The sequence below is a fragment of the Monodon monoceros genome, unplaced genomic scaffold (genome assembly GCF_005190385.1).
Source record: "Monodon monoceros isolate NGI ecotype Baffin Bay Population unplaced genomic scaffold, NGI_Narwhal_1 Super_Scaffold_16, whole genome shotgun sequence".
NCBI classification, from domain to species: Eukaryota; Metazoa; Chordata; class Mammalia; order Artiodactyla; family Monodontidae; genus Monodon; species Monodon monoceros.
The window spans coordinates 71248572-71272596 of record NW_021703772.1 but is presented as its reverse complement, the minus strand read 5'-3'; the positions used below and the strand labels follow the sequence as shown (position 1 = coordinate 71272596).

The following is a 24025-nucleotide window of genomic DNA, read 5'->3' as shown; positions in this document are numbered from 1 at the left end:
GAGATTAGGGACTTAGATAATCTAAGTGAGAGACTAGTGGATAAACTGGCCTGGAACCTAATTTTGGTGCAATCCAGAATGGTTTTGTCTGGATCGTCAAGCTTCCAAATAGAAATTGGCTAAAATATATATATATACACTTTTTGGTAAAGATTACTCCTTAGTCAACTGGCTAGCCTTTTAGAGAGAAAGCAAACAAGCTTTGGCACCTAGACAAAAAATGACAAACGTGTATGGCTAAGCCCTGGGAGCAAAGAAGGGTGGCTCTATTCTTTAAAATCATACGGTACAGGAGACATGGGTTCATTAGTCTTCTATATTTTGACTTAGTTATTTTAGTTCTTTCTCTTCCAATATTATAAAATCATATCACTTCTATCAGTCTATTTTTATGTATTCACCAGTTTTAAAATACACTTCATTTTGTGTCATGCCAATACTTGCCAGATTTTGATCAGATATAAAATGATTTCTGCTATACTACTCAGAAAATGTCTCAACCTTGCAGTAAATTAGAGAAAAATCTTATTTTAGAAATAAGCTATTTTAGTTCAAAACATTATTAAATGAGGCGTGGATCACAGGAGCACCACATCCAGCCCGCCAGGATGTGCTCTGAATTCACTCCCTTAACTTCTCTCCCCAGCCTTATCTGTGTGAGTAATTGACAGTGTCAGCCAGAACCCCTCCGTGGGTCACTCCAGAGGGGGCAGGGAGGTTAGACTGCTTTTGTATTTGTAAGGACAGGAGGAGGAAGGCTGACAATTTGACCTTTCTGACAAAGTACTCCTTCTTCATTAGTGGTTTTTAGATCATAGGCTGCTTAGCAAAACAAAAAACCCAAGAACTTGAACAGGCTCAAGGAAAGAGGGGGAAATGTGGCATAGTAATAACCAGACTCTACTATAAGCCTTTGTCCACACAATGAAAGCAGGAAGAATAATTGATTGTATTTGTGAATATCCTTTGTACATGAGGTGCCATTTCATTTTACATGAAATCATGATGGTGACAGTACTGAAATGATTGCTCATATTATCTAGTCCCCCAAAAGTGACTCAGATGGAAATAAAGTTTTTAAAAATTTCTGCTTTGAAATTATCCAGACTTATTTTATAAGTTGGTTTTGCATGTGCAGACTGTTTAGAGAATTGCACTGAAGCAGATGGCTAAAAGAAAGGAAACTTTCAAAACCATATTCATAGATGCATAAAGAAATTAATGGAATTTCGCCATAAGAGTAAAGAACTGGCTCTGAACCCAGAATCCTTAAATATTGATAAGGCTGGTCAGAAAGAGGGAAGCCGTATACAAAACTTTAGATAGAACATCAGTTGTTTCTGCTGTGTAAGAAGTTAATTACTCTTTCGACACAAATAAAACATGTTGATTTGCCTTGAAAGCCACTGTAGGATGGATTTTTTTCAATATTTCTGATCAGATAGAGATTAGATCAGTGATCAGTAATAACTAATTCAGGAAATGTAATCATTAGGTAAAACGTCTGGTCACGTGTCAGCTATGGCACATGTATTGTTCAGCTAAAGTGTGAAGAGTAACTAATATGCTTACACATGGATGAATGAATCAAATGCAGTTTCTGAAGAGAGGGGTTATCGTTTAATTGGAACATAAGTAACTGGATTAGAAGAGAAAATAATTAAAAAAGAATTGCATAAAAACCAGATTTGTGAACATTTTGAGACTCACACAGCATAAAAATCTCCAATAGTTAAATCCAAAATGTTTAGGGGTGTGTGTGTGTGTGTGTGTGTGTGTGTGTGTGATGAGAGAGAGAGAGAGAGAGAGAGAGAGGGAATGCATGTGCTAAGGACACTGATAGATAAATTTTTTGTAACACAGCAGAATATTGAATGTATTTTAAGAAATTTAAGACAGATTATTTTCTACCTTTAAAGTTTAAACCTAAAGTATGTTTTTTAATTATTTTTAGTACTGAAAATAGTACTTTAAGTACCAAAAATAGTTTATTACTTAAAATACAAAGTATTTTTATTATCCCTTTCCTAAATAACAAATGTGTTGCAAACATGCACTTCTCTTTGCTATTGTATTTTATTCAAATATTCAAGTTTAAGAAAAGTGAAAAGGAAAACAAGACTCTGGGTGCAGAAGGTCACTTTCTGGCTCAAAGGAATGCATTTGCTTTCACTCTGACAGTCTTCACTGGAAGACAATGAAAACTGCGTGTGAGACAGTGTATCACACGATAGGCATTGTTTATACAGATGGTATAACAGGATCATTTACATTTCTTATCTCAAAAGAAAACTAGTCTTGGGTGGAAATAGATGGTAAGACAACAATCCTTCCAAGAGCTGTAAATCTTTCATGTGCCCCTAGCTGATAATTGTTTGGCTTGTTACAATAGCCCACTCAAAAAAAAAAGAAGGGAAGGAAAGAAAAAAGGAAGGGAAGGAGGGGGAAGAGAAGAGAGGAGGAAGCCAAGGCAGGAAAGAGAGGGAGAGAGATTCACTTTAATTTGATGGTGGATAAATCAGTCTGGTTATGAAGTCCCTGCAGTGTTCACAGCTCTTACCTTTTGGCAACCTGATTCAGTGTCAGAAAGGACACGGCCTGTTTTCTTACAAACGTAAAAAAGTGTTTCTTTGCAATTTTTAACTTTCCAGTGTCCCTCCTAAGAGGAAAAATATTACAAGATGAATGAATACACTCCATTATTGATGCTGATAGTCAAAGTCAATAATTCTGAATTAAAATATGATTAATAATGCATGTTTCAAGGGGGCATAATGTGTCAGGATCTTGTGTTAGAAAAGGTTGATTCTCTACATACGAGTGGGAGGTCTGGCTTTACATTAAACTGCTCTCAATATTTAGTTAAAGATGGGGTAAGTGGTGATTCTCAATCTTTTGTGTGCACTGGAATCACCTGGAGGGGTTACTAAAACACAGTTGATTGGGATCCGTGTGTCTCATTCAGTAAGTCAGGTGGGACCTGAGAATTTGTATTTCTAACAAGTTTTTAGCTGATGTGAATGCTGTTGGTCTGGGGGCCACACTTTGAGAACCACTTATATGAAACTATTCCCCTGACCAAGTGAGAATGCTGCTTCTTCTCTCCAATCACTTCTAGGTGTTAAATTGAATGCTTTGCTGCTTACCTGATGCTGTATAAACCTGATGCTGGGGAAATGCCTGGAAAGCACCATGAATCACCCGAGATAACATTATCATAGCTGAACTTCATGTTCAACCCCCAGTACCCTTCTTCATCACGAATTCTCCAAAGCCCCACTCCATTTCCTCTTTATATGACGGGCAGATACCTTCATGTCTTCTCCTAGTTCTAATGAAGGCTGTTCTCATATCCTTCATTGATGATGAAATACAATAACTGCTAACTGATTAAAATTTTATCCTCCCAAAGGATTTTTTATTTTAACACAAACCAGACCTTTAGGCTAAAACCACACAATTTAAATTTTCGCACAATTCAAATTCAAAATTTAGGTATCTCAGGCATGCAGGGTTTTAGGTGAGTAGAGAGCTCTTCCATGACCCTCAGAAACATACTATGTAGGAGGCTGACACCTTCACCTGTAAGAGCAGCCTTGTAGCCCATCCCCATGGAGCCTCCAGCAAACCATCCAGTTATAGGATATTGTCAGGCACGCTATAGTTCCTTAGTAACTATTGGATGGACAGATGAATGGTTACCAACCTCTCAGATTCAAATTGAGGTATCGACCATGTTTAGGTAACTAGTTAATTATAATAATTACATTCATATTGAGTTCAACTTTAGGGGAATAAGTGTTACTTTTTATGCATCTACTGTTTAAGGAGCTACTGAGTTGCTAAAAAGGGGCCACAAAATACCACATTTACAGCAGCATTGTTCTAACACATCCAATAATATTAATACCTATCCTCACTCTCTTAAAAACAACTTCTCGATCCAAATGTTGGCTCCTGCTTTGTGAATATGCTAAGTGAAATACCCATGTCTGTCAAATAAAAAAGGAGAATGTCAATAGGAAACTAAGATCACCTTAATTATATCAAAACTAATGAACCAATAAAGCATCAAATACTGTAGAATAAACTACAGTGGTTTTCAGCAGAGTAACACCCAAAACAAACATTTGGAGAGGTCATTGTTCCCCCTCAAGTGTGACTCTGAGACACTGCCTGAGCACTATCATTGTAACTGCATGGATTTGTGACAGCCTTGAAAGATAAAGCAATGAAATGTGTCATAAAAGTAAGTGCTTAAAAAAAAAAAAAAAGTAAGTGCTTAGACATTTCCCATGTTTGGCTGGCACAATCACTTTGTCAAGCTACTTAAGTAACATTTAATAAACTGCTTCTTGGGGGAACTTGATATGGTATCCCGGTGTCTTAAAAGAGTAAGCATGCCTACCAAATCCCAATAACCTCCTAAAACTTCACCAGTGAGCTCAGTAGATATCTGATCAAAGAGATTGTCTATTCTAAACATATAAAAAAAACCCTTCAAATGGCTTGGGATTAAACAAATTCTGTATAATCAGAGGTGTTAGATAAATGAGAGACTAGCACATAAAGGTAAGTGTAATGTTAAGGTCACTGGGACCATCACATTCATGTGAAGAAAGCAGCAAGGTTTTCCATTGATTTGCAGTTTTCAAAGAGGTTACATGCAGTGTTGAAATCCTTTTATGTTAAGAAGATAATGGAGCTTAAAAACCATCACCTTCCAGAGTAATTTCCGAACTCCTTGGTTCTTCCCCTCATCTTCACCAGGGTGGTCAGTGGCACCCCCATCCACCAAAATGGTGGGTGCTCAAACCAAAAACCTACCTGTCTCTCACCCCCACGTCTGCTTTAGCAACAATTCCTGTCTTCTAGAGGATCCTTGAATCTGTCTTCTTGTCTCCATATTCACTACTCTAATTCAACCACAGGAGCAGCCTCCAAACTGGTTTCTCTGCTTCCACTCTCTTCTCTCCAATCAATTCTCTATGTAGTAGCCACAGTTTCTCTTAAAATATAAATCAGATCATGCTTTCATCTACTTGAAGCCCTTTAGTGGGTCCTATCCCAGGCCTATAAGCCTCACATTTTTGCATTCTTCCTGCCCCATCTCCTACCACCTTTCACCATCCATACCTCCACACCATCCTGGTCTCCTTTTTGATTATCAAACATGGCAAGCCTTGGCCTGCCTTTGGGCAGCTGCCCACTGCCTGGAATGTTCTCCTGCTCTTCAAGAGATTTTTTTTTTTGTTCAAGTCCCAGCTTAAATGTCACCTCTTCAGAGAGCCCTCCTTCACTGTCTTGTCTGAAGTAGCTGTCCCATCCCAAGTTTCTCACCATCTTGAACCTATGTCCTCAGAGCTATTATCACAACTATAATTACCATGTGTTTTTAGTGTGTATATGTTTTACTGCTTAGCGTGGAAGCCCCAGGAGGAGCAGGCACTGTGCCTGTCTTGGTCTCTGCCACAGCCCAAGTCCCTGGCACAGGTGGCCCTCAGTACAAGTCCAGCAAAGTGAGCATTGAACAAATGAATCAACTTACAGATTGCTCCGCTGAGACACATAGCTGGCTTGTATTTGGAAAAATTTGGGGCTCAAGTGTGTGCCAATTAGTAAAGATGACTGAGGAGCCATCAGACCATTCAAAGGAAACTGGAGTTTTATTGTTGCTCAAACCAATCCATGTTTCTGATGCATTTTCTGCAAGAGATAAACGTAAATTACTTACAAGAATCCTAGTATCTGCAAAGGTGATAACACAGAGGGGCTATTACCAATATATACCACTTTGCGTGTGATTCCTTCTTTGTTTCTTATTGGAATGAAACCTGTTTAAGTTTTGGTATAAAATACCTGCTTAAACCCTTCCCCCCTTAATCTATCTAGATCTGCTCAACATAGGCCTTATAAGTGAGGCAGAGTGTCAGTGAAAGCCAGGGCAAGGACAAAGCTTAAGCAAGTCAGACTGCCAGGACTCTAGTTAGTTCATGCTACAGTATGGAAAGTAGATCTGCAAAGTCTCGTTTTTCTTCTGCCCCGAAAAAGGAAAAATAGGAAGGTCAATCGAATTAAGAAAAGGCACTTAGAAAAAAACCTTTTAATGATGTCTAGCTTTACTTTTTTTCTTTTGCCTAGGGAAAAAAAAGGAGCAGAAATTCTTAGAAACATTGAATAGGAGCAGTGGGGTTGCTGGAAAAGTAAATAAAATAAAGCTTGCCAGTCTAGGTAGGGAGAAAAGACCCTCGATGGCTGAGAGAGTGTTCCAGTGCCCCGCTGACACAGAGGCAGCCACAGGATTCTTTCAATCCCAAATGTGAAGGGTGAGGAACAATGACAGAAGGAGTTTTGTTTTCACTCCAAACTAAAACCTAACATTGAAATAGAGTAGACGCCGGATTTTTCCACTAAAAAAAGATTTACTCTCAGTCAATGATTTCAATGTTTTCCAGCAGAATTCTATGTCCATATATGACATAGGTAGGGGCAGATCTGCTCTGGTGGGTAAAGCTGGGTGGAGGCCTCAGAGCTTGGAACCCCTGAGCATGCTACACAGCTTGAAAAACACCACACCAAATAAATTACCCATTTTCACTGGCTAAAGTTATTTTAATATAATCATTTTTGTAAGGAATTTCCTTTATTGCTTGGATTACATGGCCACAGCACATTACTGCTATCTAGTGCTCATTATGCTAAATTACAGGTTCAGGTTTTTTAAATTAGAAATTTCAGGAAATGACCTTTCCCCCTTAAAACAAAAACCCCAAAAATGAAAACATGTAATATATCTGGCTTCTATGAGATGTTACAAAGTTTCTGAATATGTATTTTGTAAAAATTCAGTGTATTTTCACTCCTGGATACTATTTGGAAATTTCAGATACATGTGCCATAAAGAATCAATTTTAAATAGCTTAATTTCTTTTCAACTTCACTAATAAAGAGAGTTACTACATTAATTTCATACTTCTTAAACCAAAGACACTTGGCACTCACCATCTCCAAGGAGGGTTACAAGAAACTCCACTTCTGCTAACGAATCTATGTCTATTAATGCACTGTTATTGGACTGGCAAGAATGCAAAGCTTCATTCCAGGTCTTTTTTTCTTTCTGAAGTTTATAGCAATTACGATTGTGGGGATTCCAACCAGGCTCACAGTGGGTAGCATAATATTTCCAAGCATCGTTTTCTTTTTGAACCAACAAAAAACGAAGTTATTTACCACAATTGTTTTAACATTACTTATTACCCCCAATATAAATCACCATTAATATATGATTATTATTTAAATTTGAAAAACAGAAGCATATGATACAATAAGATATGGATCATAGCATTCTAGATCTTCAGACTTGAAAAGGATCCCATCTATGATCTGGATCTAGGATCTAATGGATCTCAGTGCTTCATTTTCCAGATGAGCTATCTAAGGCACAAAGAGGTTAAGGAGACTTGATAAAGGTCATACAACCAAAGTGAGAGTCAGGGCTAGATATAAAATTTAGCATTTAGAGCTATCCATTTAAAAAAACCTTTTTACACTAAAAAAGGAGTATTATGGAACACAATTTAAATGCTTTTTAAAGGATTTTATATACAGTATTAGGTTGGGGGGGGTAGATAGTTATTCTCAGCTGAAAAGAATCTGAAATTCTGACCGCTTTATCTAGAGCAGAGATGATAGCTTTTATTTTGGGGGTCAGGCTTAGTGCCTCTGATGTCCCTCTGGGTTCATATGGACTCTGGGTTCGACTTACAGTAAAATAATGCCACGATTCTTTAACACTGGCAGGGAAGGCAGCTGTGTGCATGCCAACTTTGGCTCTCCTCTTCCAGGAGCTTGCCCCCAGCCTGATGACAGCATTTTTACTTTATTTTATTAACCACAGCTGGGTGCCTCCCTTAAGCACTAACTTAGTTAGAAACAACTTCACTGCTAATTTGGGAAACAAGACATTCTTTTAAAATCACTTCTAGGACTCTGACAGCTATTAGAATCACAGTGGATGAATGTTAGAACATTTAGATAGATAGATAATATCAACCTAAAAACACAGTCACAGAACCCCTTGAAAAAATGAACCCTAAACTTCACTCTAGAGGTAAGATAAAAAGATAAAAGAGGAACTTCTCTGATTGACGTAAGGGTGGAGATAAGGAAGGAACCTGGGAACCCTGGATGCACAGTTGGAAGACACTGGACTAGATCATCAAAAGTATTTTTTGGACTTGAAACAACAGCAAATAATCCAAACAAACTTAGCTTAGCTGCCATCATTTCTGGTCTTCTGACCTCAATTAATAGATCAGGAGAGCAAATAAAATTGAAGAAAAGAAGGATGGCAGGAGGCAGTGCAGGAGGGCATAAGAAAAAAAAATGAAGACAGAAGAAATTGAGGCAGGAAAATGAAAGGAAAAGAGGGAGGGACAGGACAATAACAGTGATAGCAATGTCAGCACATTCTTGACATAATGAAAAAATCTCTACGTAAAAAAATGATGAGATGCTTCTTCTCCTCACCCCCATATTCTACAATATCTTTAGGCTTAGCTACTTAAAGGAAAATAAAAGTTAAAGCTTACTTGTAAGAGGGTGTGGAGAAAAGGGAACCCTCCTACACTGTTGGCAGGAACGTAAATTGGTACAACCATTATAGAGAACAGTAAGGAGGTTCCTTAAAAAGCTGAAAATAGAGTTACCATATGATCCTGCAATCCCACTCCTGAAAACTCCAGAAAAGATGAAAACTCTAATTGAAAAAGATACATTCATCCCAATGTTCATAGCAGCACTATTTACAGTAGCCAAGATATGGAAGCAACCTAAATTTGTCTGTCGACACATGAATGGATAAAGAATATATGGTACATATATACAATGGAGTACTACTCAGCCATAAAAAAGAATGAGATAATGCCATTTGTAGCAACATGAATGGACCTAGAGATTATCATACTAAATTAAGTAAGTCAGAAAAAGACAAATATCGTATGATATCACTTATGTGTGGAATCTAAAAAAATGATACAAATGAACTTACTTATAAAAGAGAAATAGACTCACAGACATTGAAAACAAACTTATGGGTATCAAAGGGGAAAGGTGGGGGGGATAAATTAGAAGATTGGGATTAACAGATACACACTGCTCTATGTAAAATAGATAAACAGCAAGGACCTACTGTATAGCACAGGGAACTATATTCAGTATCTTGTCATAACCTATAATGAAAAAGAATCTGAAAAAGAATATATATATATATATACACACACAACTAAATCACTTTGCTGTACACCTGGAACTAACACAATATCGTAAATTAACATAACATAATATCGTAAATTAAAAAGCTTAATTGGGGACTTCCCTGGTGGTGCAGTGGTTAAGAATCTGCCTACCAATGCAAGGGATATGGGCTCGATCCCTGGTCCCAGAAGATCCCACATGCCGTGGAGCAACTAAGCCCGTGAGCCACAACTACTGAGCCTGCGCTCTAGAGCCCGCAAGCCACAACTACTGAAGCCCGCGTGCCCGTGCTCCACAATAAGAGAAGCCACCACAATGAGAAGCCCGCACACGTCGATGAAGAGTAGCCCCTGCTCGCCGCAACTTGAGAAACCCCGCACACAGCAACGAAGACCCAACGCAGCCAAAAAATAAATCTATAAAAAATAATATAAAATAAAAAAGCTTAACTGTAAGGGATAATATTTTAGAAAGATAATTCAGATTATTGTTTTAAATGTAGAGTTGTTTCTAATTATGCTGGTAATGATTCTTTAAAAATGGTTATGTTTTTATCTATGCTTCCTGAGTTCAGACATTAATTCCATAGAAACTAAGAAGAAGTAATAGATCTTAAGAATAGAAATAACTGAGCTTCAGGTACTAGATTGTAATTATGTGGTATTTTAGTCTTAGGTACACCTAAAAGTTTTGTTTGTTATTTCAAGGAGGAAGTATTACTAATAAGAGATATAGAGTATGATAGGAGATCAATGAAGTAAATAATTTTATAAAACTATTTTCTAATTCATATGTTTAATTTCTAGGATAACCATAAATAAATAAAACTCAACTAGAATAGAAAATGAAGCATATCTTGTTTTTCTAAGGCAGAATGAATAAGAAAGCAAAGTTTTTAAAAAGAGAGGGAGAAAATGTTTTCTATACTTAGGTTATTTTGCTTTAGTTTTTAGTAAAAACCTAAATGCATTTATTAAATTCATGGTGCCTTTGGAATAACAGATCTTATCTTGTTACACATTTTTATTCATATAAAAACTAGCCTTAGCTAAGTTTAAATTATAAATTATTAGCAAAAAATAAAGGACTTTGAATATATTGAGAGGGCAAGTAAGCAACTTATAAAAACAGCTTAAAATAAAAACACTCACCAACTACTTCGTGATCAGTATGGTTTAGATATTTTTTACATATGTAAGGCAAAGTGGACTCACAATCCCGACTTCTCCAGGCATTTGGCATAAATGCATTAAAAGTTCCACAGTGATATTCAACAAATGGCTCAAAATTTATTTCTGAAAATACAATGTGTGTGTACTTAATGTTAGAAGCAAAAGCAGTTAGTTCAATATATACTGAAATGTAGTTTTAGCATCAAGGAGACAGCCCTTCTCTTTGGCATATGTAGTAAATCCTATAAGATATTATATTTATGATTTTGCAGTTGAAGTCCAGGCATGACAATGAAATGATTTCCCAAAGATAGCAACAGCTGATTTTATTGTTTTAAGGTAGAGATATTTTTCAATCTGTTGCTATTTTTTTTCACAAAATGCAATCGTACTTTATTATATTTTCTAGTTATTCAAGGTTCAACTATAACAATCTTTTAAACAACACATTTAAACAGAATGTGAGTGCGTTGTATCACACAGTTAATATAATTGACTTAGAATCCATAAGAAAAACCAATTTTCCTTTTTTTGTGCGAGACATACTGATGTAAGACAGTAATTGATCATATCTTTGGAGGGCAAAGGTTAACTGAAGAGAGAGGAAATTGACTAGGAGAGAGTGGGAAAAAATATACGAAAACAATCTGTACATAAACATCTACTTCTGAGATTTAATTTCTTATCTCTGTTGCTATTTTTAAAACAACTGACTAGAATCTTGGTTTTGACCCAAATCCTCCTGCACCCTTGGCTTACCTTCTCGGCCTCCATTTTCTCATTTGGAAAAGCATGCCTTATAGAAATTCAATCAGGCTTTAAAAATGTTTATAAGCCACTTTCACAATAACACGTCGTATACATATATGGGAAATATTGCTATTTTAGGCTATGGGATGATGCCACCTGTTGAAGGTAAACAAAACGCTGCAGGTACCTGGGTTCCAGTTCAGATAGTTGAGTGGTGTTCTATCCGACCACTGCCAACCAGCATTTTCATCTAGCTGATTCAGACCTATCCATACTTCCACTGCTTCATTGCCAAAGTGCTCTGAAATAAGAGAAATACGGAGTTTCAAAAAAAATATCAATGTTACACGTCTTTCTTGTTTTCCTGTTCCTGGGGCATGGAGTCATAAATTAACTCCATCAATGGCAGAAAAGAGTTTAAGTGCTACTAAACCCCACCCTGGTGCTTCAGAGTAAAAAAAGCCAGCCTGAGAAACATGGCAGTCTCCTAAAGGCTCACTGACAGCAACTGTGCAGTGTTTAATCTAAGCATACAGGAATGCTGCCTCTCAACGGTCGTCAATCCATCAACAGTTCATGGTTTCAAATCTGAGACGGCCTGACCTGTGTGAGCTTACCCACTTGAGGGTTTTAGAGGGGGAAGGAGGAAGTGCCCAGGGCCAGTCCTACAAAGTGCCCCTCTGTCTTCCTATTTTTTTGCCACATGTGTCTGGTGGCCTCAATCTGGAGGCTCAGGACTCAAGTACGCTGAGCTCAGCCTACCTCAGGCCCTGAGAAAGAGGAATAGGAAGAAATGCTATTAAATCTCTATAATGGGTATGTGTGTGCAGAGATGTAATGTTTACATTTGTCAATACTCTTGAAATATTTCACAGTTAAAAAAATTGAACTTAGAGGACCTTTTCCTTAGGGGTCTGGCTAGGAAGCGGAAGGCATATTAAGTGTTGTTAGTGCCGGGAGGCAAGCCCTCAAATTTAAGGTGTGCTAAAGAAATGGGGGAAGGGCTGTCCAGTCGAGAGCCAATGGGGTTTGTCTGGCCAAGAGGAGAGCAGAGTCCACAGGACCAGAGTATGTAGAGGGATCAATAGCAGGTTGGCCAATCCAAAAATGGGCAGAAGACCTAAATAGACATTTATCCAAAGAAGATATACAGAGTACCAACAAATACATGAAAGAATGCTCAACATCATTAACCATTAGAGAAATGCAAATCAAAACTACGATGAGATATCATCTCACACCAGTCAGAATGGCCATGATCAAAAAATTTACAAACAATGAATGCTGGAGAGGTTGTGGAGAAAAGGGAACCCTCTTGCACTGTTGGTGGGAATGTAAATTGATACAGCCACTGTGGAGAACAGTATGGAGGTTCTTTAAAAAATTAAAAATAGAACTACCATATGACCCAGCAATCCCATTATTGGGCATATACCCTGAGAAAGCCATAATTCAGAAAGAGTCATGTACCAAAATATTCACTGCAGCTCTATTTACAATAGCCAGGACATGGATGCAACATAAGTGTCCATCGACAGATGAATGGATAAAGAAGATGTGGCACATATATACAATGGAATATTACTCAGCCATAAAAAGAAACGAAATTGAGTTATTTGTAGTGAGGTGGATGGACCTAGAGTCTGTCATACAGAGTGAAGTTAAGTCAGGAAGAGAAACAAATACTGTATGCTAACACATATATATGGAATCTAAAAAAAAAAAAAAATGGTCATGAAGAATCTAGGGGCAGGATGGGAATAAAGACACAGACCTACTAGAGAACGGACTTGAGGATATGGGGAGGGGGAAGGGTAAGCTGGGACAAAGTGAGAGAGTGGCATGGACATATATACACTACCAAATGTAAAATAGATAGCTAGTGGGAAGCAGCCACATAGCACAGGGAGACCAGCTCGGTGCTCTGTGACCCCCTAGAGGGGTGGGATAGGGAGGGTGAGGGAGGGAGGGAGACGCAAGAGGGAGGAGATATGGGGATATATGTATATGTATAGCTGATTCACTTTGTTATAAAGCAGAAACTAACACACCATTGTAAAGCAATTATACTCCAATAAAGATGTTAAAAAAAAAAATAGCAGGTTGGGGCCATGAGCAGTGCAAATGCTTCTTCAGCTTGGTGTGGGAGAAGGCTTTCTGTAGGCCCCTTCTCCTAACCATTGTGCCTCGGCTCCTCCTGTTTTAATTCAATTCCAATTTTGTTATCAGTGCTATGTAGAAACATGTGCCTTGACATGCTTGTGTAGGAAAATATGCTTCTCAAAATTGTAGAATTAGGGGAAATTTTTCTTTGGTTTTCCTTTTTGTGCACCTGAACTTTAAAAAATTACAACAAACATGTACCACGCATGCTGTAATATTTGGGGAAAAAACAGTGTCAGAGACATTAGTGAATGTAATTTTGTGACACTTTCAAATGTTGCCATTGAATCTTCTAATCTATAAAGGACAGCATTGATCCCTTATGATTCATCTGCTTCAGAACCCAATTTATTCTGAGCCAGATGCAGGGGCCCTGCCTGAGACTGAGACCCTGACAGATAAGAGTGATAAATAGGGTGACCGTATGTCCCAGTTTGCCTGGAAAATTCATGGCTTATGCTGGTAGTTCCAGAATAAGTATTGGTGGCAGAACCTTTTACTCTTCAAAGGGTCTCAGTCTGGATGATCGATTGTATGGTCACCAAGGTTGTAAAGATTAGTGCATTCACATCACAAGGCTGCAGCACCTTCTGTGATTGGGTATTTTGAAACAACAGTGGAAAACTGGAAGAAGCTAAACCTTTAAGGAAAGAGAAAAAGGTACTTTATAATTTTGAGATCCCTGAAATCACTGGACAGGAACAGCATTCATGGGCTCTGCCTTTCCAAGTTTCTGGGGCATAAACACAAGTCTCTTCCTAATGTCTATTTGGTTAGTCCTTCCAATAGCACCATTTGATTAAATCATCTAACTGGTGTCATCACGACAGAAGGCAGAATGGAAGATGGATTGACAAGACGGAGAAATTTCCACATTTCATATCGGGGTAAGTGCCAAGTGCTGCTTTCAAGTAATCTACTTAAAATATTTAAGTATTAATTATTCTTACCTTAGAGTTATTTTGAATACCCTCTGTGTGACTGTTTTAACAGTACATATTAAAAAATCATTGTATAATTTCTAATCTGTGTTTAAAAGTACAAAAATAGTCTATTTAGCTTTACAAGTAAATTGGCTCACAATTCTATACTAATAAATGCAAACTGAAATTCCTTTGGCTATTTCCTGGCATTTGTGGCAGTTTAGATAATTCCTTATACCATAGTTAATGTTCACCAGCGATTAACAAGAAACAGTAGACTATTTTCAACATTAAAAAATACCTTGGTCAGAACAAGCTTCTGTCTTAATGAATACTCTTCTGTTTTCCCAATCTAAACAATCCCCGAAATCTAATAATAAAATTGTGGTATTTAAATCAAAGTCTCTGACATATCTTATTCCTTTAATCTTTATTCAAATCTGATTAAGTCCAAACCCTCTTATTAAAGATCCCAGCAGTCAAAATAGATAACAATTGTAATTCATAAATGGTGCACAAAATTTTCTATAAATACCATTACAGGCTAATAATGATTTTGGAAATGGGTGTTTTCCTGCAATATGATTCACTCAGATCAGCTTCAGTGATAATTTCCCACTTTTGCAAGTCTGTGGGGAAAGGGGCAGGCATATACTGTTCATGCATTTGTTACAATCCTTCTAGAAGTTATTAATGACTTTCAAAAGCCTTAAAATGTGCTTCCTCTTCCACCCAGTGAATCCACTTCTACAAACTTAGAGAGAAATAATCAGGGATCTATGCACAAAGGTATGTGAGGGATGGTTTTACATAGCAACAAATAAGTAAATAAAAACAAAATAAAGAATTTTATCTACCTATCCCTATCTAATATTTGGAGATTAGCTAAATATATTATCTCTAACCTGTATCGCTGTGTAACCATTAAATACCATGATATAGATCTATATTTATAGACATGGACAGATGTTCATTCTATGCAGGTAAATTATATAAGCATGTTACTAAACTGTGCGCATAGTTGCTGTTAAATGTTTAACACATACTGAGTGTTTGATTTGTGTGCCAGGCACTTTTCTAAATTTTCACCTGTTCTATAACATGTAATCCTCACCACCAAAAAGTAGGTATTGTTATTATTTCCATTTGATAGAGGGGGGAAGTTGAGGCACAGAGAGGTTAAGTTACTTCTTTAGCACTGGTAGTAAGTGATGGAGGTGGGATTCAAACCCATGCAGGTGGCTCTTTGGCCCCTGTTCCTAACCTCTGTGCAACAACCGCCTCATCTTTTTATTCAATATCATTTTTCATAGATACTATGGATTATGCATGCATTTGTATGGGGTTTTTTTTTTGCAGAAGAAACATGGTTATCTCTGGATTGTGGAACTATGAGAGTTTTTCCTTGAACTTTTAAAATTATCCTAGAATAATTTTATTATTGTTATATTAGAAGAAACATGTGCAATATAATTTGGAAAAAAGGCATCAGAAACTTTTAATGAAAGTGACTAATTTTGTGACACTTTCAAATGTTTCAGAAAGATTTTTAAATGCTGCATGTACACATCTACAGACACATTTAATCTATAAAAGTAAAAAGAGAGTTTAGGTGAGAGGTGAAATAGATCAGACCCAGCTCCTTAGCAGTCTTTTGACAGTTTATGTTATTACTTTACAGCGTTAGTTAACATGTGTGTGCTTTTGCTTTTCCAATTAAATTTTAAGTTCTTTGACATCCACTGGAAACCCTACTACACACAGTGACTGACAGGTAAGATTCTGCTTAATTAGTAAACAGCTTAATTATTTATAAATGGAAACGGAATGGCTAAGCTCCCCAGCAAAGCAGGAATTCGGACTTAAGTTTAGAAGTCTCCCTATGCACTTGTTGGAGCTGAAAATTCTCCTGGGTCCCTTGCTGTAGCCTCAACTTCTCTTTTCCGGGGGGGGGAAAATAAGAGAGGCACGGCCAGGTGTCAAATGGAATGGCCCAGGGTTCAGGTCAAAATTCTGGGTGTGAGTTTGGGCCATGTTAATAACAGAAAAATATTTTCCAAGGGACCTTTTCTTTCCAGAAGGCATCTTGGCATACATGGACATAACTGTAAACACCAATCATTTTAACTGTACCGACATCAATGTGCATCATCCACCTACTTACTCCTTATGAAATTTTCTTCAGTCTCATCTGCAATACTTAATAAAGCACCTCCTTGCATCTGGCATGAAGAGTGTGCCTCGCTCCAGGAGAGGGAGGAAAGCAGGTTGAATTGGTAGCAAATGTGTGAATTGAGATCCTTCTCCCAGACAGCGTCACAACCCACCTCTGTAGATGCTGAAAACAAAATCCATTAAAACGTTATAATCTTATTTTATTTATATGGCGATATATTTCTAAGATGAATTTGAATGGCATGATTGCAACTCCTAAAGCTTCAGAGCCCTTATCTATTCTTGATTAGGACTTTATGATGAAATCTGCATTGTTTTCCCATAAACACTTTATGGTAAAGCTTGTTCAAGATTGAAAGGAAGTTCAAGAAATTATCAATAAAGAAGCTCTGATCCTTTCTGGGAAAATGACATTAGCTATTTTTAAGAGAAGGAAATATAATTGGAGTATAGATATTTGTGAAAATAACATCTGAATTCTTTAAAGTCAGAACTTTATACTGAAAGCTGTGTGAACTGAAGTATTTATTTGAGGTAGATGCAAATATTGTTTCAAAAAGCTTTTCCCTGCAAATATCAAAATGCTAGATGGAATAAAAGGGATACAGTAGAAACATGACTCTAAAATGAACAGAAGTTTTCAAATAAACATTGAGAACAGGAACACTGATATTTAGTTTAAGAAAGTTCTTTCAGTCAAAAGGAGGAGAAGCAAAATCCACTTGCAAAACATTGGCCAAGGATTGTGTAGTTTGCTTAAAAGTAAATTTAATAAAATATGAGACGTGGCTCTGAAATCTGAAGTTTATTGAAATAACAAAATGAAGACCTACTTTGGGTGCTTTAAATCAAACCCTAAGGTGAAGCTAAGCAGCCATAAAAATTACCTGAAGTCAAACTCAGCCAAAGAATTTCAGAATGTAGACAATGTGAACCATGCTACAGCATGAGTGTAATTGATGGTCAGACAATCTGCTAAAATCTAGAACAACTTTTCCCGAAGTGCAATCCATAGTGTATGACAACTTCAAGAGCTCTGCAAGAAAAGCTGGGACAGTGCATATGTAGCCTCCTCTGGGGAATTCATAATATACAACAGCATGTTAAGGCCTCTGAGAAGTTCTCTGATAAAGAAACAGCTTAATTTTAATTCAGTATACGTCAAACTTATTTGACAATGAAATCTTTTTGGTTTGTTTTCTTTTTCCTGCAATACTTAGTTAGATGGCTCCCTTGGGAATGTGGGAAGTTTGTTTTCATATCTGGTTGCAATGTGCCTTCCCCAGAATGGAGTTAGTTAAGGAGAAGTTATTATATAAATCTAAGGTTGTCTACAGAGTTTCCTGACTGACACATGTATTTATAGAAGGATCCAAGATTGAAGGAGGATCTATCACCAAGAAGATAAGTCTATCACCAAGGAAAACTGTAGGAAGAGGAAGAGAAAGGGAGGAGGACATCTTCAGTAATCATCTTGCCCTGGTGGCTGAAATTTCCCCATTGAGTTTGACTCCTTAGAGACCGTCTTCAGTTAAAAAGCTATGCCATCCATGAGATGGACAACACGCTAAGCATTATCAGACATCAGTTTAGCGCTGTTCATCCCGTGTGAGAGCTGAGGCCATGAAAGAGGAGTGTTTACAATTTCAATGTGCACAAAAATCACTTAGCCAGCTTCTTAAAAAAACCACAGGCTCCTGGTTCTCAGTCTCAGAGATTTTGAATTGGAAGGTCGGGGTGGGATTCAGAAAGCTGACTTTCTAACGTATTACTGATTCTAATGCAAATGGTTCACAAAGCAAACACTGGGAAACCCTGGTTTGAAAGAAATCATTTGAAGCACTTCCCAAGGAGAGCAGGTATGAGTAGCCTTTGGCTACTAGAAGATAGTAGGATGTCAGAAGGGGAGATAGGAGGTTGTCAAAAGGAGAGATCTGGGTATAGGGTACCTGCCTCTCATCCACTGCCTTGGGTAAAGATTTGATAATAAGTCCTAATTATAAGCCACCATGATAAGCCATGCCATGATAAGAAAAGGTTCGGAGGACACTTCAGTTGATCTCATTCCCATTTTTGCCAAGAGTTGGTCCTGCCCTTTCAACAGGACATGGATTAAGCTACGTAAAGCAGCCTTTTGCAGAAATCTTCCTGAATTCTATTCATTAAACAGTTAAGATGAGAGGCTTACAGGTGATCCTGTCTGGGCTACAAATTACACTTCCCAGTTTTGTTAGATTTCCCCTGACTTTGTGTTATCTGTGCCAGTTCTTAAGTTTAATCAAAAGGAAACCCCCAGTCAAATGTTTGCAAAAGGTGCCCATATTCTTCTAACAAGGCAGTCCATTTGTCATTAAAATTTGGTTTTAACTAAAATATAAGAATTTGTATTTCTATGCCGTCAGACACAAGTCCTCTCTTTGCTTCTCTAGATGGGCTGCATGTCACTCCATGGATCCGATTTGAAGATTTCATGGTAACAAGTGGAATGAAAGTGCCACCCTGGGCCTGGGCACTGTGATGTGTTCTTCTGATCTCCCTTCAGGACCGAAGGCCTAATTTCCCCAGCTGCCAGCAGACACCTCTCAACATGAAGCCTTCTTCAAGGATTGCCTTGGCTGAAGAGGCTCTTTGCCCAATACCACTCTCCCTTCCTAAGTGCAGTCTGCAAACCATGACTGGTCAGTGCAGGGCTATAAGACCCCTCCTCTCACCCCAACTAGGGGCAAATCCAGCCTGAGAACTCCTTGTGGGTCAGTGTGGGGAGTCACCAGCCCTGCATCACCATCCTGTGCAATCCTGCTCTCTTCCCTTCGTTTCCATGTGTATCGATCCTGAGACTCCTCCCCAGGAGGCCTCCTGCATGCTCATCTTGTCCTCGGAGACTGTTCCCCAGGAACTCCCTTGCCACAGGGTCCCGTCCTGGCCCAGGGCATTTGCGTGTATTTATTCTTAATCCTCTTGCTTATTCATAACTAACTTCTGCTTCTAAGCCACTGAAAATTGTAGGCTGGTACATTTACTTTTTCTTGAAAAATTCTAGTCTAAGGGATACCATCAGATTGTTATATTTCTTTGCATCTTTGGTTGTCTTTATATCATCTCTTCTGTCGCTAAATTCTGAGCTCCTTGAAGGAAGCAGCTATGTCCTATATATCTTTTTATTTATTTATTTATTTTTATTTTTGGCTGCGTTGGGTCTTCGTTTCTGTGCGAGGGCTTTCTCCAGTTGTGGCGAGCAGGGGCCACTCTGCATTGCGGTGCGTGGGCCTCTCACTATCGCGGCCTCTCTTGTTGTGGAGCACAGGCTCCAGACGCACAGGCTCAGTAGTTGTGGCTCACGGGCCCAGTTGCTCCGCGGCATGTGGGATCTTCCCAGACCAGGGCTCAAACCCGTGTCCCCTGCATTGGCAGGCAGACTCTCAACCACTGCGCCACCAGGGAAGCCCATCCTATATATCTTTGCATCTCCTGCTGTTTGAAGAAAGATTGCCAAAAATCTTTTGCATGATGGTGATTTTTTTCCCTTTCAAAGTACACCTTTCTTCTAATGAACTGAAGTATATTCATGTCAACACCGATTTTATTATAGATTATGACTGAGATGCAGCCATTTCTCCTTCTCTGTTAATATGGCTTTTTTGTCATTCCTAAGTATACAGCTTTGTCATTGTCCCAGGTGTATCTTTCCTGCCACTTTAAAAAATGGTTGAATTCTTTTAAAGAAAAGAACTCTTATACTATTCAAGCAACTCCAGGCTACAGAGTTACTATTTTTCTCCCTTTCGTCTTTCGTACACTTAGCAAATAGTTATTGAATATCTGCTCCCTGAAAAGTGTTTTGTTGGTAAATCTCATGTAAAAGGGATACCAAACCAAGTCAGCACTTCCTGCTGTTCATCCCCAATGCCTTACATGCTCCTTGGTAGGCCTGATCACAGTTGAGATTAAATGACGCATTATGGGATTGCTTATTGATTGTCTGTTTTTCCTGATAAAATTAATTATCAGGAGAGCAGGTACCATGTTCCAACTTTTTCATGTTATTTCCCAAGCTTGCCACCAGAATTTAAAGGCAGTTAGGCAGAGGAGACTATGCTATCAAAGGAAGCTGAGAAGTGGTGGCCACAAAGGAAAGAGGAAAACTAGCAGGTGTGGGCCCCAGAAGCCCAAGGAAAGAGATGGTGTCAGTTTGTTACACGTTGTTGAATCTTTCAGTAAGATGAGGACTGAGTCCGTTAGTGACTTTATGGAGCACGTTCCAACAGAGGAACCCAATCATGCCTGCTCCATGCCTGCACCCAACAGATGAGCACTGCCAAGAAAATCATCCAATGGATTCATTATCAACCACCCCCAATACTTCCTGGAAACATTACCGGTTTTTCCTAAAAAGCTTGCTCTCCCAGCAGCCACCGTGTTCATTTCACACCTTTCCTGTTGTCCAAACCTCTCACTCTTTCTTCCCCCTCTTCAGAGAAAGTCCACAGCCACTGGACTCGTTTCTCCTCATTTTCCCCATCACTTAATCCATCAACCTTCTTGGACCTGTACTATCCTCTCCTTCTTCCCTCCCATGGAGTTGTCTTTACATCCATAAAAGGTCAGTCTGTCCATCTTTGATCTGGACCCTATTTCGTTCTGCCTTCTGAGAGACCATATTTATTTCACCAATTGTTTCACTTTCCTGCATCCTCAACCTCTTTCTGTTAGATCCTTTCCAGAAGCATTCAAAGGTGACCTAGCAGCTCTCATCCTTAAAAAACAAGAAACAAAAAAAATCCCTCCCTTGGCCTCCCCATCCATCGCAGTCTCTACCTTTTCTCTACTCCCATTAATCACATATTTTTATATGTATGCTGTCTCCAATTTCTCATCTATCATTTACTCTTAAAAAAAAACAATTTCACTGAGATATAATTAACATGCCATATAACTCACCCATTTAAAGTATATAGTTCAATAGTTTTTAGTATATTCAAAGCATTGTGCAACCATCACCACAATCAAGTTTAGAACATTTTTGTGGGAACCCAGTTCCCATTAGCAGTCACTTACCATTTTTCCCTCAGTCCTCACCCCTACCCCCAGCCCAAGGCAACCACTAAACTTGTGTCTGTCTCTATAGATTTGCTTATTCTGAACATTTCTTATAAGTGGAATTATACAGTGTGTGATCTTTTTGTGACTGGCTTCTTTCACTTAGCATAATGTTTCCAATGGTCATCCATGTTGTAGCATGTACCAGTACTTCATTTCTTTACATTGTCCAATAATATCCTATTAAATACTACTGGGTATACTACATGTTATTTATGCATTCATCAACAGGTAGACATTTGGGTTGTTTCTATTTTTTGGCTCTTATAAATAACGTTGCTATAAGCATTTGTGTAAAGGTTTTTGTGTAGGTATATGTTTTCATTTCTCCTGGATATATACCTAGGAGTAGAATTAGGGGTCATATGGTAACCCAATGTTTGACCTTTTAAGGAACTGACAGACTGTTTTCCAAAGCAGCTGTATCCTTTTACAATCCTTTCAGCAGTGGATAAGAGTTCCAATTTCTCTATATCCTTGTCAACATTTGTTATTGTCTGTCTCTTTGATTTTAGCCATCCTGTGGGATGTAAAGTGGTATCTCACTGTAGTTTTTGTTTGAATTTCCCTGATGGCTAATGATACTGAGCATCTTTTCATGTGGTTATTGGCCATTTGTAAATCTATTTTTGGAGAAATGTCTATTCAGACACTTTACCCATTTTTAAATTGGGATTTTTGTCTTTTTATTACTGAGTTATGAGTTCTTTATATATTCTAGATATAGGTCCCTTATTAGATATCTGATTTGCAAATTTTTTACCCCATTCCATGGGTTGTCTTTTCACTTTCTTCATTGTGTCCTTTGAAACACAAAAATTTTTGATTTTGATGAAGTTCAACTTATCTATTTTTTTCTTTTGTTGCTTGCATTTTGGTGTCATATCTAAGAATTCATTGCATTTTCAAGATCATGAAGATTTACCCCTATGTATTCTTGTAAGGGTTTTATAGTTTTATCTCTTCCATGTAAGTTTTAAAAATCTATTTTGAGTTAATTTTTTTTATAAGGTGAGAGATAGGAGTTTAATTTTATTTTTTTGAATGTGGAATCCAGTTTCCCTGCACCATTTTTTGAAAAGACTATTGTTTTCCCATTGAATTGTCTTGGCATCCTTGTCAAAAATCAATTAATCATAAGTGCGGCCTCTCAGTTTTATTTCATTTTGACAGTATCACATTGTCTTGATTACAGTCACTTTGCATAGGTTTTGAAAATGAGAAGTATAAGTCCTCCAACTTTGTTCTTCCTTTTCATGATTATTTTGGCTCTTCTGGGTCCTTTGAATTTCCATGTGAATTTTAGGATGAGCCTGTCAATTTCCGCAAAGGAGTCAGCTAGGTTTTTGATAAAGATTGCTGTAGTAGTGCCATCTTAGCAATATTAGGTCCTCTGATTACATGAACATGGAATGTCTTTCCATTTATTTAATTTTCTTTAATTTCTTTCAACAATATTTTGTAGTTTCTAGAGAGAAGTTTTTCATGTCTTTCGTTAAATTTTTCCTAAGGATTTTATCCTTTTGGATGTTACAATAAATGGATTTGTTTTCTCTCCATCTCTTTTTGGATTTGTTTTCTTAATTTAATTTCTGGATTGTTCATTGCTACAGTATTGAAGTACAATTGATTTTTATATATTGATCTTGTATCCTGTGAATGAGTCAATTTGTTGTAGTAGGTTTTTTAGTGGATTACTTAAAATTTTATGCATACAGGGTCATGTCATCTGCAAATAGAGATAGTTTTACAACCCCCTTTCCAATCTGGATGACTTAAATTTTCTTGCCTACTTGCCCAGGCTAGAACATCCAGTACAGTGTTGAATAGAGGTGTTGAGAGTGGATAGTCTGTCTTATTCCTGATCTTATGGGAAAGCATCTAGTCTTCTACCATTAAGTATGCTGGCTGTGGGTTTTTCAGAGATGCCCTTTATCAGGTTGAGGACATTCTCTTCTATTTTAAGTTTAGTTTTGTTTTTTTCATGAAGGGATGTAATGTTTTGTCAAATGTTTTTTCTGCACCTATTGAGATAATTGTGTGTCCTTTCTCCTACTTATATAGGTATTACATTAATTGATTTTCAGATTTTCAACCAATCTTACATTCTTGGGATAAGTTCCAGTTGGTCATGGTGTACAATTCTTTTTATATGTTGTTGGATTCTGTTTGCTAGTATTTTGTTGAGGATTTTTGCATGTATATTCATAAGAGATATTAGTCTGTAGTTTTCTTCTCTTGTGATGTCTTTAGTTTCAGTACCATGGTAATACTGGCCTCATAAAATGAATTGGGAAGTGTTCCTTCCTTTCTCTTCTGTTTTTCCATTTACTCTTTAACCCACTCAATCTGTAACTAGAGTATATCTTGTCAAGGCCATCAATGACCTCCATGTTGCCAGATCCAGCAAACACTTAGTTTCAGACCTTGTCAAATCAGGCCCTTCAGCAGCATTCACTTGAATGTGAACTTCATTAGGGCAGGCACCAT

The 24025-nt window shown here is 37.8% G+C and overlaps 1 protein-coding gene across 1 annotated transcript in view; it reads right to left on the bottom strand.

Moving 5' to 3' along the window:
- The window catches only part of PLA2R1 (phospholipase A2 receptor 1), a 116301-nt gene that overhangs the window by 70328 nt on the left and 21948 nt on the right, over positions 1-24025 (bottom strand). Inside the window, exons 4-9 of the mRNA XM_029224783.1 lie at positions 16428-16601; positions 11365-11478; positions 10407-10550; positions 7003-7197; positions 5549-5706; positions 2561-2659 (exon numbers count right to left, since the gene is read on the bottom strand). Of these exons, the coding sequence (XP_029080616.1) occupies positions 2561-2659; positions 5549-5706; positions 7003-7197; positions 10407-10550; positions 11365-11478; positions 16428-16601 (884 nt within the window). The remainder of the gene's footprint in view (positions 1-2560; positions 2660-5548; positions 5707-7002; positions 7198-10406; positions 10551-11364; positions 11479-16427; positions 16602-24025) is intronic.